Here is a 16,902-nt window from a genome sequence, read left to right on the forward strand (position 1 = left end):
ATAAATGAAATAATTTAGTAATATCATAAATATTTACTATTATAGTTGGTGTATGATGGTAGTTGATTTGTTATTAATTGGTATAGCTTCCCTAAAAGCTAAGACAGGGGCATAACTGAAGTGATGTTGAAGTATGGAGGGACTAAAATCATGGTGCCCCCTCCCACTCTGTTGGGATCTCATCTATAAATGTACCCTGAAACTGTGAATCTGAAATTTCGGAAAAAATTGGTTTTGTGAGGTTAATTATCTTATACAGATGATTTAATCTCCAGGTCGCTGCCTCGGATCGTTTGGGGATTCCACATCATAAACTTTGTTTTATAGTTATTAATTATCACAATCATAGTATTTTAACACGATCAAAGAAATCTGCAGGAAAAAAAATTGGAAATAAGAAACTAAAACGCTTGTTGAGATAACTGGCTGACTAACTTGGTTTATAGTAATATACTCTGGGGCAGTGATTCCCAGAGTGGGTGCCGCAAGCGAATTAGACCTTTGGTAAGTATCGTACGTAATAAATTCTAAACTAGTAAATACTAGTAATATTCTTGAAAAGATTTAAAATTTCTCTTGGTGGCATTAAAGACAACTAATAGTCAATAAGCCTTCATTTCATCTAATTTCTTTATTTTTAATAAGTTTAGAACATTATTTTCAGAATATGAGAAGTGTTATCCATGGCAATTATGACACTTGGCTATAAATCCATCTGTAATATATAACCATATAGGGTTGTCTCAGCTCAATTTCTTTCTGAAGCTGAGTTCAGATTTTAATTTTTCAATGAGCAGGCTCTTGGTTCTTCCATTTTTCCTAAATTGTCCCAAAAGACATATTTTTTATGACGTTTGTTGACGAATTATACTTATATTAATGCATTATGTATATACTATACGTATATTAAACATGCTTACAAGATATAATATAAAATATTAATCGCAAAAATTTAATAAAGAATTCGCTTCCTTTTTAAAATATTTTTGAAGGAATGGCTTATGTTATTTAATTCTTTCGTGAAATTCCGGAAAAATAATCCTTTCTTTACCACTAATTCTGGAATCACTGCTTTGCTTTGATAATGGGACAACTTTAAAAATAGTTTTTATTTTTATATGGTTTTGTACATACAAAAATAATATCTTGGACGGGTGTTACTTTCTCTACTAGAGTCGCCTTGCAGTTTGTTCCATTGTTACCCTAACAAACGGTACTATATTACGAATACGTCCAAAACTTATTAAATTTAAAAAATATATTTTTACCAAGCCTCTATGAAAACGAAGAAATGAATTCCAGAAGTTCTAGTGAAAGTTTGGAGCTGAATATAAGCTCTAAAGAAACGAATCGGTAAAATGTGTGTGTATTCTTTTGTTTAAACTGGGCTTATCACCATTAAATCATCAAAAATTATCTTGCAATTTTATTTGTGATAACATATTAATTTTATATCCAAGTATTGCAAACATATTAGTAGAATTTAATTTTAGGTCATGACAATATAAATATCAAGAAGCACTAGGCATATTATCTCAACCAATCACAACTCGGCGGTAAGTTTTAAGTGGACCAATCAGGAGTCTTGTAGCCATTATGTGTAATGTCCGTTAGTAGGGTTTGTTTTGGGGCGCCGACGGGGTCGGTTTTAAAGTTTTAATCGTGGTATTTAATGTTAGAATTTTTTGATCAGTTTTTAGTACTGTGTGTATGCTTAGCCCGCTATTAGTAATACTTGATTTGTGCGTTTTTTTGCGTGATTCGGGTTGCTAAAATTAGAAAATTTAATTGACATTATATTGTTTCACTTATATCACATGATTGTAGTAAGTTATTTAATTATTTATATTTGTGGTTAGAATTAATCAAATTTAGTTCTCCTAATTTTTATTATCATTTCCCATTGTTCCTAGTCATTGTTTAATCAATTTGAATGATTTTTTTTTTAATTTATGGGCTCTTATATTTTTAATTTTATTGCATGTTTTTTAGTTTATTTATTAATGTTAACGTTTCATAGTCGAATTTATTTCTAAAAGTGTCTTCAGAAGCTAACTGGATATTACAGTGCAAGTAATCAAATATATTTGTATGTAAGCAGTATTTATTCTGTACTGATTGGCCATAGGTAATAGTTCTATTTCTAAGTATCCTTTGTTCTTTTATGATTATTCTATTAAATGCTCAAGGAAATTATGACCCTTACTGATAATGAAAGGACGTTTCTGCTGATATACTAATGATATTCCGTTTGGATATGCTCTCGAGATATATTGGTTCGATCAGTGGAATTGATTTTATTATTATTATCTGTTAGTTCTAGTTGTATGGTTTTATCATATTTCGATTTTACTGACTCTAATTTCTTGTTTTTATTTAAACTTGATGTTTATTATATCAATTTCAATGTCAATTTACAAACAAGACTTACCTTAAGGATTCAATTTATTTAATGGAATCTTGAATGTTTGTTTGAAAAAAAATCATTATTCTTGAGTCATTTATGTATTCTGATAGTCTGTATTTATTTGAATAATCACATTGATATTTAAAAAATCAATTGCTACTACCTATAGTCGAATTTATATTGCTATTTATTTGCTAACCTATTGATTGCCGACTGCGAGGTAACTCACACAGTTTGCATTTTAGCCAAGGACTCGAACTATGAGCTGTCTCTTAGTTTAACTTCTTTCCTTTTTTACTTTCCACATTTAACAATATATAAAAATTTCATTGTGTCTGCACAAATATTGTTAGTCAAAAATCTATTAGCTAACTTATAGACAGTAGTCAACAAGTTAAGCAAATTTAAAGTCTATATATGTCCATTCATTAGGTCTGTTCCAGAGACTACTTTTAATTATCAAAAACTGTTTGAAATATAGCACAGTACAGTCTCCAGCAATTCTAGTACAAATAAACTCAAATATTTGTTCCAACCAACACAAACACGTTCCCTGGGTTTGAGCAAGAACTGTTAACTGAATAACTAAACTGACTTTCGAACTAGATGTCATTAGAGCATGAGCAGTATATTAATCCTGAACTATCTGTGATCAAACTAGTTGCATTCATTGTCGGAACAAGCCTGATAAAAGAGTCACTCCAACATGGTGGGTGTGTACCCACTTGCACTCAATAAGAAATGGTTGATGATTGTTGTCGGTTATACCCTGACGCCATTAAGCGATTTGTAGTTATGCCTGACCTCAACTGTAAAGGATCCATTGAAGTTTTGTTTGTCCCTTCTGAGTTTGCTCAGCAAAAGGAAGTTGACAGCTATGATCCAATCAAAGCAGTGATAGAGATAGAAAGTTTGATTCTTTTTAATGAACCGGTTTATAAAGATTCACTCCTTGAGGTGAATCTGGTCTTTTGAATGATTTGAAATTTCATGGAACCTTAATATCTTTCAAAAATAAAACATTACAAATATTCAACAACTGGTTTTAATTCTCATTGAGATACTTCTCGATTATCTAAATAGTAAATTAAAAACGCCTAATAATTTAACATGTATCTTCTAATAAATTAAAAAAAATCCTCTATTACTTGCTTTAACTATATTCACAAAACACTTGAATAATAACTGTTAACTTATTCTCTGTTCTTATTTTCTATGCTTAATATTGTAATAAAGTTATCTATCTAAAAATTGCTTTTTTATAATATAAATTTACACTAAAATATTAACCAGCTTAGTGTCAAGTAATAGTTCTTAATAAATAAAATATCCCGTATTCCCACTTCTTATGCTCTCCTGAATGGAGAATCAACGAGTCTAAGTTAATCATGTCTCGTTGTCTGAATTTCTTGAGAGTGCCTATCAGAAGAGGTAATTCTTTGATTTTATTCCTAATTAGTAGTAATAATAGAGGAAATTAAAACCCACCCCAATAGAATGTAGTTTATAAGTGAGTGTAGGCCCACCCACTATTTGGAGTGACATTAGTGTACTATTACAGTTAAAACTATTAATTTAAGGGTCTTTGCAATCATATGGGTCAATTTGAATTTTTTTTTTACTTTCTACAACTATGAAAAATGACTTTTCAAGATATTACACAAACATGGAAACATGAGGTTAGAAAACTTCAGCAATAAATCAAATTTGGAAAGAAATCAGTGCAGTTCTTTCTGTTTAGAAAGGTTTCAGAAAGAAACCACCATTATTATTTTGCAATAAATCACAGTTTTTAAAGTGTCATTGAGTTAAACTTTGGTCTGAGGATGTTAGGCCGAATTATGCAGAATCATATTTGTCTTTCATGATTTATCCATTCTGTTTTTCTTTGATTTTCATCCCTTTACATTTCAATACTCTATTTCATATATTTCTTATTGCCTTATCATATTCTCTGGGGTGAAGATTTTATTCATTTGGCTATATGGTTTTTATGAAGATCTCTTAAAAGATAATGAAAAACTTCTGATTAAAGAAGACAATTCTATGGATTCTTGGATAATCATTGAATATGTATAGTTTATTTATAAAATGAACTATCTTAATTTAATGTGACCAATTATTTAGTACTCTATGTGTGTTTACTTATATATTTTTTAACAGGTTTATTAATCTAAAGTAATTTGGATTTATACATCATGAATGAGCAAGTCAGAGAAGGATTGGCCACTATCTTAAGTGGATTTATTAGATTAGAAGGAAGAAGAAAAGGACTAGCAGTTCTACAAAAAAGAATGCAGGTTTGTTGATTAGTATTATAACTCTAGTAATAGTATTTGTTTAGTAATATAACAGCATTTTTTTTCTAATCTTGAAATATTATTATAATATGTCTTACTTTCGTTACTTTGTTTGTATACTATTGTTTATAAGACCTTGATACAAGGAATATCTTGATATAAGGGGCATGATGTAACAAACTGTGAGTTTATTGAAATGGGATAAATTAGAAACTAACTAAACACTTAAATTGTTATAATATGACAATTGGGGCGTAGGTCCCAGAGCGCCCAGATACCTGGTGGTAACATTGTGGGTTCGATTTCCACCTGGGGCAGTTAATATTTATTTCTTGGCGATCCCGAGAAATGAATCTTGACTTTCTTAACTTGGTTAGTACAAGGTGGGAACTGTGGTTGCCATCAGGGGTTGGCAAAAAGGACCAGGAGACCCACTTGCCGGGACTAGTTCCCCCCACCAGATACCAATGCCTACATTGTTAAACTAAAAAAAGAGCTAGAGTTTTTGTTTTTTTTTACTTTGAAGAGGTTTTTGGAAAAATCAATTTTTTAACATTTTTGAGGATCAACGTTCCCCCTCCCTCCAACTTGTTACTGTTAGTTCTTACATATACCTTCAAAAGCTTTTGTCAGTATTTTTGATACTTTTGTCAGTATATTAGTTTTTTTAAATTATCGGTTGACATTACCCAATAGTCATAAGTTTTTCAGTATTAAGATATAATTAGGCAACCTTTAACAGTAATTTTTAAGATACAGTTTTATAAATTAAATTGGCTCTGTTTCTTTTTCGTGCGCTAGTTCATATATGACTAACTAATCATGAAATTTTGTTTTACACTAGCACCTCTTTTAAGATGTGTTTACAAAAGCAACTTTTTCACACTTGAGGTTGGTAGAGATATTCCCAAGAGTAAAACTCATAAGTTTAAACACCTTTGAGAATTATCGTCAAAAGTAGAGGAAGAAATTTCATTAAAGTTTTATTTTTAATCACACTCACTTGTGCAAGTCTAAATGTTTCCCCTCCTCTTTAAAGCTGGATCCACATGTTGGCCGCTCGCCACGAATCGGAGGCTTGTACAAATGCTCGGTAAACAAAGAGCGGACCATCCACATGTCAGTGTTATTCTGAGAGGCAAGCATGGCGGACGTACTAGTGGTTTCAGCCATTGCACTTGGATTGTATTATTTTTATTACAAAAAAAGAAAATGAAAGGAAATTAAATATAAATAAATAAGATTAAATATAAAACTTATTATAAAAAGTACTAACAAATACCTTTAACCTCCTAACAGCTCTCAGTTGCAACTAGACAAAGAACAATGGTGGAGATGCTACACAAGCGCTCTCACGAACCCCTTTGATCTGTGTCCAAAAAACCGACTCTCGACGGATCGGCAATGAGCCTAGGGCAACCAAGCCAAGCCACCCATCCACATGCTCGCGTATGTCTGAGTTCGCCATGGCTTGGCCAACATGTAGAGCCTCCTTAAGAGTAGTCTACTTTATCCAGATCAGATTTTTATTTCCTGAGAATAAGCATTTGGCTGAGCTTAATTTACTTAGTGTAACATTATAACTCACATAGAACTTCCTCTTTAATGTCTATGAGAACTCTCAGAGCCCTTTATACTTAAGACTTTTACTCTTACGAGTTACTCTTGCTCCTTTAAATGCACCCTAATACAGTTTTTGGCTTGTTAATATACTTAAAAGATTGGCATATTTTTTCGAAATATTATTTAATTATGAAGGAAGATTCTAAATTTAAATTATGAAAATTTGTGTCTTGGCTTTTTGTTGTCATGAAATTGATTAAGAATAATTTTAAAATTCTGAATTCACTTTTAACTGATTACATTATCATAAAAACAAAAAAATTTGAACAATCTTATTACCCTATTTATTATTTTCAAAGAGGAATGTATTTGACTAAAACTAGTGATGGATGATGACATTTATAGAATATTGTTTTTACTTATATACAGCTGAATAATTATCTAAAATTTCTTGCCCTGTTTCATTGCAGGAGGATATTGAGGAATGCTTAAAAAGGGTTGAAGAAGTGAAATTGACTAAGAAGAGAGTCCCATTGTATTTACCCCGATGTGATCTACCCGTTGAACTTGAAGAAGAACCTATCAAAGGTAATCCTTCTAATTATTTGATTACTTTTTTTTTGTTTAAAATCATCAAAGACTAAATCAATATTTTCTGTTACTAATTCAATGCTAGTTATAATTTATTCAACAGGAAATACACAAATACAGTTACAGAAAGTGTATTACTTTCTTGATTGGTACAATTTTTTTAAGTTGTCTTAATTTATTTATTTATTGCTTCCTCCTTGCTAGATAGATTTAATTATGCTACTATATGTGGGCGGAGTATTGCTATTTTGACATTAACCTGGTAAGAAACTCAAAATAATTTAAATATATTGCTCAAGAGAAAGAAACAACTACAATTAACATCACTTAGATAAAAAAGAACTATTTCGAATAGGAAGCTTCTTAATTAAAACACTTTAAATTAAATGATTCTTATATAAATATTGTTAATGTCTTTAATAACTTAATTGAACTTCTTAATTAAAACAATTTAAGTTACATGATTATCATATCCATATTGTTAATACCTTTAATAATTTGGGTTTGGCTTTTTATAATTATGGAAAATTTCGTTAAGCAGAAAGTTATTTTTTAAACAAAATTCATGTAGCGAATTCTACTATCTTGAGATTGTTGAGATCATGTTAGTTGAAATCTTCAAAGTTTAACTGCTATCTTTTTCATTTGCTGTGTTACAGTATTTTTGTGTACATTGCAGAATGAGGTCAGTAGGCTTTTCTTAAGAAAGTTCTTCACCTTAACCAAAATACTCCTGATGCTTTTGTAAGGCTAGAAACTAGTCTATACCAGGCACAATTTAAAGTGCATACAAACATGATGAATTGGAGGTAAAATTTGTTTGGTCAGAGCATTCTAAAAATTTGCTATGATCTGTGGGTCTGGAGGATAATGAGCTGTTTAAGTGGGCTCCCGAATTTCACACTTTGCCATGGTTGAAGATAATGACATATGGCGAGTACAAAGTAACTCTCTTGTTTCTTTAAAATAGAATTTGTGTTTAGACATAATCTACCAAACTGTTTTAAACAAATTAAGGATTGTGTGTACTGGTTAGTCCCATATTGATTTTATCAGATTTGGTCCGTTACTTTTGAATGCCCATGAGTATATTTATCTTCCTTAACACATCTCTTTTTCTTCAACGGATCATCTGATTTGTCCCAAATTTGTAGGAAAGATGGGGACTCATTTAAAAATGATCCAGTATCAATTTCTCTAGATATCTACCTCTACTTTTTCATACTTAAACTTATACATGCACAAATGTATTTTCCTTGACACATATATTTTTCAAAAATCTGTCTGATTTGGCCTAAAGTTTGTGTGGAGTGGAAAATAAGTGCCTACATCATCTTTTATAAATGTTAGTAAATTCCATTCACTACTTTAATTTACAAATGCTCAGACATCTTTTCCTTGATTCACCTGTATTTCATCCAATTTAGCTCAAAGTTGGAGATTAGTGTAGACATGGTTTTGTGTAAAGTTTCACTAACTACTTTTGCTTACCTATGCCAAAAACTAATTTTATGGGTACACCTATATTTAACAATGACTCATCACTTAGATATTGTTCTCAAATGATAAATCATTAACTCTGATATATAGGTTATTACATTCTCAATAGAAATAAAAGAAAATGGTAATTTCTAGAAAAATAAAATAAAAATAAAAAAGTAAATCAAACAAAAGACATTGTTACAAAAGGCATATCTAAATAGTGAAGCTATACATGACCTATTTACTTGGAACTTTTTTTTTTTTCATTAATAATATTTCATCATTTGTTATACTTGTAAGTTTTTATCTGTAATGAATAACTCTATTTTTAATACCAATGTGGTATTTTTATTCTATTTTACCTTCAGTTTCAGAGAGTTTATAAAAAAAATCATAAGTAATAATATAAATCATTATTGTTTCAGAAGTGCGGAAAAGAAGAGGTAAACGGAAAGAAGAGGTAATTTTTTTTTCTTAGTAAAAAGTAATTTAACTTTTTTTCAAAATCATGGAAATATTGAATAATAAATATACATATAATAGGAAATAAATATACAGTGTGGTGGAGAAGGAGAAATGCTTTCTTCCTGTTAGCTTCAATAAATTAAAAAAAATTAAATCATTACATTATTCCAGAGCACAAGATAGTGTAATGCCTTATTATATTTTAATTTGTTTATATCTGTCTACAATTCCTCTTTGTCTGAGGGAAGGGAGTTTTGAATTCAGCCTGGTTTTCGTTAAGAAGGTAGCCAAAATGGCTATTTCATGTTTGTAGTAGTCTGATTTTTTCACCCAAAGGAGGAATAATTTTCACCTTGGTCCATTCTCCAATCATTTAGTTCATTCATTGAATTTAAAGAGGAAAGGTCCTTTTTATCCTTAAGAGAGTATTGGTGTGAGGTGAAAATAACATGACCTACTCTACTTGATAACATCATTGGTTTTATTTTAATCAAAATTACTAGGAGTTTACAAGATTTAATCTACAAACTTAACATTAACCTTATTTTACTAGAATTAAAAGAAACTATCATTACTCGCTCGCATTTCATCTGAAATAACTTCCCTAGAGTCTCATTTGTTTTAACCATGTTCATCACTTCAAGTGGTTTTATTTGAATAATCTTATGATAGCGCAATAAATAAATCTATTCATGATTAGACAACAATTTTATTGGGCTGCGAGAGGGAAAATGGCGTAATAGCCCACTTCCTGTGGTGTAGGGGAAAAAAAAAATGATAAGACAACATAAACTTTGTTATACCTATAACTACCTATACCTATAAATCTATATTTAGTTTTATTTTAAAAATATGTTTTATATTTGTTTGTACTCTTATTTTCAGTATGCTACTTCTGAAAATAATGCTGACAGCAAGGTGTTAGCAAAAAGTAGGCAGCGTAAGCGTGCTTCTGATGATGACTTGGTTGAGGAACAGCCAGTACCAAAACGCAGAGGCATTACAGAAAGTAAAGGTATGAATAGATTTTTCTAAGTATTGTGCCAGAATTTACTTTATATTGAGACCGTGATGGCTAAGCATGTTTGAGTAGGACCTTTTGATTTAGAATCAATGCTAATTCAAATTGAACCTAGACGAGTTCCACTTATTTTGTGGAACAAATCTAAACGTTCTCGCTATGGTAAAAACAGATTAGTAACCTGTTGAATAACCAGTCTTCTGCTCTGGTTAGAGGGCACAAGATCATTAAACCAACAGTGTGTATTTAATTAATTTTAGAGTTTTCAGATTTATGATTCAAATAGGTGTTACAGGCTGGTTCTTCATTAATATACATCAAATCTGAATTGCAAGTTTGATATTTTTATTGACTGCTGCATTATTGATAGATTTTTTAGTTAGCTATTGTATCATTGCTAAACTTTTTGTAAATAAAATATTCCAATTATTAAAAATAAGGATAACATTGGAATTTACAGTAACTATTATTATTAGTTTTATGTTTAACATACTTTGCTACTACAATTTTGTTGGGAACAAATCAATTCTTCCCTTATTTGGTTATTATTCTCTCCATTCTTTATTATTTGACAAATTAATGAATTTGGCCGTGAAATGTTTATTTACTTCTTTCTTGATTTCAGTTATTGTTTGTTTCTTAGGAAATTAAGGTCTATAACAGCTTTTGGTCATCAAAGCCTAACAGTGTACCAAGGAAATGACCATCATGAATAACCATAAAGAAATACTAAAATAAATATGTAAAAGATGATTATAATAAAAAAAAAAAGAATATGAAGAACTAATAAAATTGAAATAATAAAAATATGTTAATTAATCGCTTGAGAGTTTACAATTTGAAAGAAATTTAATGATTGCTTTTTCTTAATCTCTTAATACCTTTTTTGATGTCTTTACTATACTGTATCATAACTCTTAGATCGTTTCTCACTTACATTTTCAAATTGAAATATATTAAACCTTAGTAAATGATTTTAAAACAAAAGATTTTTTTTTTTTTTTAATTATTATTATTAATTCGGCTCCACAACTCAATGTCCCATATTCGCTTCCTTTTTCAAGCATGATGCGTAAGCAGAATATTTGGCCAGTTGTGGATCATACTTTCCAAAAACCACACTGGTATGGACCTAAGCTCTTTTCTGCAAAGGGAAGTAGGCCCTGAAAGGGGATGTTGGACACCAATTTATATGCACAAGAGAGTATAAATCTATAATTGTCACAGACCATCCAAGTTTTTTTTTATTTAAATAAAATTAAGACAAAATTTAAAGCATTTTCGAATCAACTTGCCAGTTTTTATGGTGAGGAACAGAGGAAATAATATTAGGAAATCTTTTTATCTTTTATTATGAAATGGTTAATTTTGTCAAAAATGTATTAAATTAATATTAATTTTCTATAAAGAATTATCTTTTTATTTTTTAAGTTCATTTGTCATTAATCAATTGTTTTTGCATCTTTCTGTGTCTCATTTCAGTACAGAACTTGTTCTTATTATAAAATAATTTGTAGATCCACTTACATATTTGTTCTGAAATAATGTTTTTTATTTCGTTCTTCAATATGTTTTTTACAACACAAATAAGTTATCCACAAATTTCAGTCATCCGCAGCAACCACTCCACTCCCCAGATATTAACTGTAATTGACTAAAGATTTCAGAGGATAGGAGTTGATTTGAGGAAATAGAGGAACAACCATCCATATGCTTTCCTACTATCATATATTCATTGGGGTAACCATATGGTACTTTATTATTTATCTAGTACCTCCTCAGTTATACTCAAAATTACTTATTATATTCCTATTTTAATTGTTCAATGTGAGAAAGTGCAGGATGTATGATGTATTGTTATGGGCACTTCCTCTTACTCTGTTTACAAAATCCCTTTTATCCACTAGAACATTTGTGATACTTCTCATTACTTACGTTGAAGGTAATAAATAATAGTACTTTACAGAATCTGCAAAAGATTTTGGGATAAACAAGAAAATTCATAAATTAAATCAATACCATTAGGTTTATTTTTATTTATCTATTTAGTTTTAGCTTATTGATCTCATATTTCTTTTTCAGCTAATCTACAAGATACACCTAAGAAAGTCCTGAGAGCTAAAAGTACATTTTCAGAAAAGAGATCCATCTTAGAAAACGTTGATAACGTATTAGAAGAAAAAGATAAAAACAACTCTTATACAATTGATATAGTAAATGGTAATGGAACAGTTTTAAATACGGAAACTTCTTACCATCAAGTTATGGTAGGAGAGAAACCTTTAGTTGATATAGATAAGAATTCCAAATCGAAAAAGTGTAATAAATTTGTAAGTAGTGATGAGGGCAATAAAAAATCTGAAGATATCGTTCAGTCAAAAGCATCTAACAAACTTGAGAAGGCAGATAAAACCATCTTTGATCGAGAAAAGACTGTAATACTTTCTAGTTCACAACATAATGCCAACCTTGAAGATGAAAGACTTACTACTAAAAATACAGAAATTACTAGAATAGAAATGAAATCTGTCACTAACGTTTTCAAACCGGGTATAAACTCAACTGTACTTTCATCATCTAATCAAGTGAACTCAACTGTTAAAAAAAATGAGACCCTCAAACTTCATCAAAATAGTAATTCAAAATTATTAAAATCAATCAATCTTACAGTCAAAAACACTATTATTTTATCAAGCCAAGACGAAGTTCAGGATGAGCGTAAAGAAAACTTAGAACCAGTTGATAATAACAATAAACAGGAGAATGCTCTCAGAAATGAAACTGGCACAAATGATTTTGTTGTTCCTCTGGTTCCACCTATTCATATTACAAATGCTAATTCATCTCAGTAAGTATTTAATATTTTTTAAATTTAATTATTAGATTTTCTTTCTATCTGTTTGTTCTATTTTCTATTACTTTAGGCCTAATTTGTTATACTATACCACAGGAATATGGCAGTGGAGAAATACAAATAGTTCATAAGAAGGAAAGCTCTTATCCCTCCACAGTTTCAGTTGTCTGAACCAACAATATATTTTTCATTTCAATACAAATATGAAAATTTGTTAGAAACTATTTGAATGAAAACAATAATTAATTGGGAATTGATAAATTAATTTTTGAAAAAATTTACATAAGAAGTATTTTACTACCTTATTTAGGGAATTAGTTGAAACTTGCTGTTCGTTCTGTGTAGTTCTCCCTTGGTTTACCGTATGCTTGCTGGCAAGATTATTATATATTTTTTTAATTAGTATTTATTTTAAAAATCCTTATAAGGGTGTTTTTTGTTGATAAATCTTTTTTATGTGAATACATTTGTAATTTTACTAATGTAATATAAGTAATCCAAAAGCCAGATTTGGGCAGGAATCATTAGATGTCTCAGTTGCACTGTAATTTCATTAGATGGCCAAAATAGTTGTTCTGAAGAAGAATTACTCTGAAGTAATTGTGTGTTACAATTAAAATTACTATTACTTCTAAATGCTAAGTAATTGCAATTATAATTACTTCTTGACTCTTAGTAACTGCATTACAATTACAACTAGGTGTGGATTAATTTATATGTAAACATATTTCTTATGAACAGATTTCAGAAATAACACTTTTATTATGAGAAAATCCTCGAACAGACTTTATTTTAATTTGTTGGATTCTTATATATAAGGATATCCGTTTATGTGTTCAGATCAGATGTGCATAAAACGAAAATGCTATAGATTTTAAAATGGCTCGCTGGAGTTTCGATCTATTTTAACATATTGGATTCCTCATTAATATCTTTTCAGATGTGAAAAAAATCAGTTTCATGATCCTGTGCTTGTTTATCAATTTATTTTAACTTTTAAGATTTCTAAAATACTAGGGTCCCTTTATTTGATTTTGGAAGTGCAAAAAATTAAAATAAAATCAATTTTAATATTACTAATTTGTGTTTTGATTCATTTTAACTTTTCTGATTTCAAAGATATTCCTTTGTAGGAACATCTACAATGTTCCTTTGTATATTTTCAGAAGTGTTAAAATTGAAAATAAAATTATTCAATTCTGTATTGATTTAGTTTATCTTTTTGAGATGTAGATGACTGTAGATTAATGATTTCTGAGTCTTGTCGGGGGGGGGGGGTTTGCGGTCAGCAAAGAACAACATAAATAAATAAAACCATATTTATTTATTTTATGCCGACGTATCGACCTGAGTTTCAGGTCTTTATCAGGGCTATAGAACAAAAGAGATAACAACAACATTTAGAGTAACATACAATTAAAAAGGAATAGTATACAAACAAATTTAGAATTATACAAAATATTGAATTAAATCATAAATGATAAAAATTGATAACTGATAATAGAATAGTACAAAATTTTAATTGATTGATATTCGTGGAATTGTATGGTAGTAAATTGAAAACAGCCACTGTTTACTACCATACAATTATTTATCAGAATTATTATCTAATTCTGTCAAAAGCTGGAAATTAAAATTGGGGGTACAGTTTGGTATTCAAACCCTGAATAAATGTATTGTCTACACCCAATATTCAACTATACCACTTGATAGCCAAAGGATAACAAATTTTGTATACTAAATTTGAGGAAAGGCCCACCACAATTTTGTGTTTGTTATACCAACTAACGTAAATTTTCTCACTAATTTAAAATCAAAATTAATAATGCATACTTTTTAGTTAATTTATTTTTTGTTAATGCTCCAATATTTTTGGCAGAAAACAATATGTAACCTTTTCTCAATATAATTGAATCACAATTGTTCGCCAATTATGATACACTGCTTGGTGCCATCATGCTTAGAAATTTTACTTTACTGTTTATCAAAACGTCTTTATTCTTTACCTGAAATCTCATTAAAGCTCTCTTGATAAAGCTTTTGGGATTATTAAATATCATTAATTTTTATCACTATCACTAAGTAATATATCTATATTTTCTTCCTATAGAAAGTCCTTTGGTTGAGTGTTGTATGAATAGTTGTCAATAAAGGCTATCGTAAGAATGTTTCAAAATGCATGATGTTATTTTTAATTTCAACCAACTGGATTTTAAAATTACTATGATTGCATTTTGTATTTTTACTTTTAGATTGTCATCCGATGAGGGCCCACCTGCTCAGAAGAGGTTTACTAGATCAAAATCAAAAGCTGTTGGGAAAGAAAAAATATGTCCTCCCTCATCTTCTGAGTAAGTACAATGTTTCCATCTCTAAAATATAATGCTGCTAATATCAACATTTTTTAAGTTGGATGGGAATGTTTCCTATGGGTTTTTTGTTCAATATGTCCCAATCTTCTTTGCTTTACTTTTTAGTTGTTTGGCATTGTCATACTCTTAGTTAGGTCTGATTATTTCTGAATTTTACTTCCACTGAAAAACAAATAGATAATGATTTGAATATTGCATTTAATTAAGATTTTTTTTAACTATAAAAAATGAAATGAAAATCCTATTGTTAAAAATTAGATTCATTATGATCTGTTTGTTGTTGACCGTGAATACTATTAGAGGAATAGAAAGATGGGATGCAGTTATTGGAGAATACAAATAACTAATACTTATCAGTATCAACATTTCAGCCTGAATTTCAAGGTTAATTACAAAAACCAAGATATCCACCATGAATAAAATATAAAAACACTATAACAAGAAAGTAAGAAGATAACAAATAATATAGATACATGAGTAGTATCTATGTTTGTACGTATGTTGTTTGACTGGATTATTATTTATATTTTTTTTTCTCCTCTCTTTCATAATTTTAATATTGCTATATTCTCATAATATTTTTATCTTCTTGTTATACTTACACTATACATTTTCTTCCCATACTGCTTATGTACCAATATTATTTTTTATCTTCTTATTATACTTTCACTATAAAGTTCTTCCTATACTGTTCATGTATCTACATTATTTGTTATCTTATTATAATACTTACACCATACATTTTCTTCCCATACTGCTTATGTATCTACATTATTTGTTTCTTCTTATTTTTTTTTTTGTATACTGTTTTTATTTTTTATTCATTATGGTTATTGTCATCTTTTTTGGCTTAGCCATGATGAAAGCCTAAAATTTTGGCCGAAACATTGCCACTGATAATATAATTTGCTTATTTATGTTCTCTACTAACCATATTTCCGATCATCTTTCCATCAAATAATATCCAAAGTCAACTACAAAGTAATCATAATGAATCTAATTTTAAATTATAGATTTTTAATTTCATTAAAATTAAATAATTTTACTGATGTTAGTTTGTTATACTGTCTAAGGATGTTTGATTGAGTGGTTGATGGTTTTAGGGTCTAAATAAAAGGTTTGTCGACTTCCTTCGTTCCTTCACTGTCTATTTTCATTCAACCACTGCTGACATTTTAGAATGGAATACAGTTTCTATTATATCATTATTGATTGTAGTTGATGTAAAATAATACTAAGGAGGTTAGAATGTTATTTTGGGGAAATCCTAAAAAAGTTTTGGAGATATTCTCATTAGATCAAATCTTTTCTGTTTATTGTTAATAACAATTAATTTGATTAAATTATTATTTCATTATTATAATTTATGTATGTATATTTTATTAGGTCTTCATCTAATGAAGATTCTCCTGTAAAGAAAAGGTCGACACGCTCAAAAGTAGTAAAAGGAAAAGAATTGTTTGTTTCTTCATCAGTGGAGTAAGTCATTTTAAAGAAAAATATTCAAGTTCTCTCAAAATATGTAGATTGTACATAACCAGACCCATTTATTATGGATTGTTCATTTTGGTCACTACAGAAATCCAGAAAAATAACTTTCTTTATGTATAACAATTCTTTAATAGCTTATCCATAATTGTTTATATTATTTTATTTTCATTTTTTCTTTTGTATTATTTTATTTTCTTTCTTATGTTATTTTTTCAGAAATATCGCATCCTCTTCAGATGAAGCCCCTGTTTCTCTACCCAGGATCACTAGATCTAAAATGGCCAAACCAAAAGACCAACCTCAATCAAATTTATATGATTGGTAACTTTTATTTATTATTTTTCCTTTACTTTTCA

The 16,902-nt window shown here is 29.2% G+C and overlaps 1 protein-coding gene across 5 annotated transcripts in view; it reads left to right on the forward strand.

The window, feature by feature from the left end:
• Positions 1-1,446: 1,446 nt before the first annotated feature.
• Positions 1,447-16,902, forward strand: part of LOC106692865 (inner centromere protein A) — a 29,111-nt gene continuing 13,655 nt past the window's right edge. Inside the window, exons 1-9 of one of the 5 annotated variants that reach the window (XM_014439080.3) lie at positions 1,447-1,556; positions 4,571-4,707; positions 6,741-6,858; positions 8,769-8,803; positions 9,694-9,823; positions 11,912-12,677; positions 14,936-15,034; positions 16,442-16,534; positions 16,763-16,867. In XM_014439080.3, the coding sequence (XP_014294566.1) occupies positions 4,606-4,707; positions 6,741-6,858; positions 8,769-8,803; positions 9,694-9,823; positions 11,912-12,677; positions 14,936-15,034; positions 16,442-16,534; positions 16,763-16,867 (1,448 nt within the window). In that variant the 5' untranslated portion in view covers positions 1,447-1,556; positions 4,571-4,605. Of the gene's footprint in view, positions 1,557-1,603; positions 1,827-1,912; positions 2,094-4,570; positions 4,708-6,740; positions 6,859-8,768; positions 8,804-9,693; positions 9,824-11,911; positions 12,678-14,935; positions 15,035-16,441; positions 16,535-16,762; positions 16,868-16,902 lie in introns of those variants that run through there. The other 4 variants (XM_014439077.3, XM_067044843.1, XM_014439078.2 and 1 more) reach the window with 4 other exon arrangements.

Source organism: Halyomorpha halys, unplaced genomic scaffold (assembly GCF_000696795.3).
Source record: "Halyomorpha halys isolate HHAL.00 unplaced genomic scaffold, Hhal_1.1 Scaffold74.1, whole genome shotgun sequence".
NCBI classification, from domain to species: domain Eukaryota; kingdom Metazoa; phylum Arthropoda; class Insecta; order Hemiptera; family Pentatomidae; genus Halyomorpha; species Halyomorpha halys.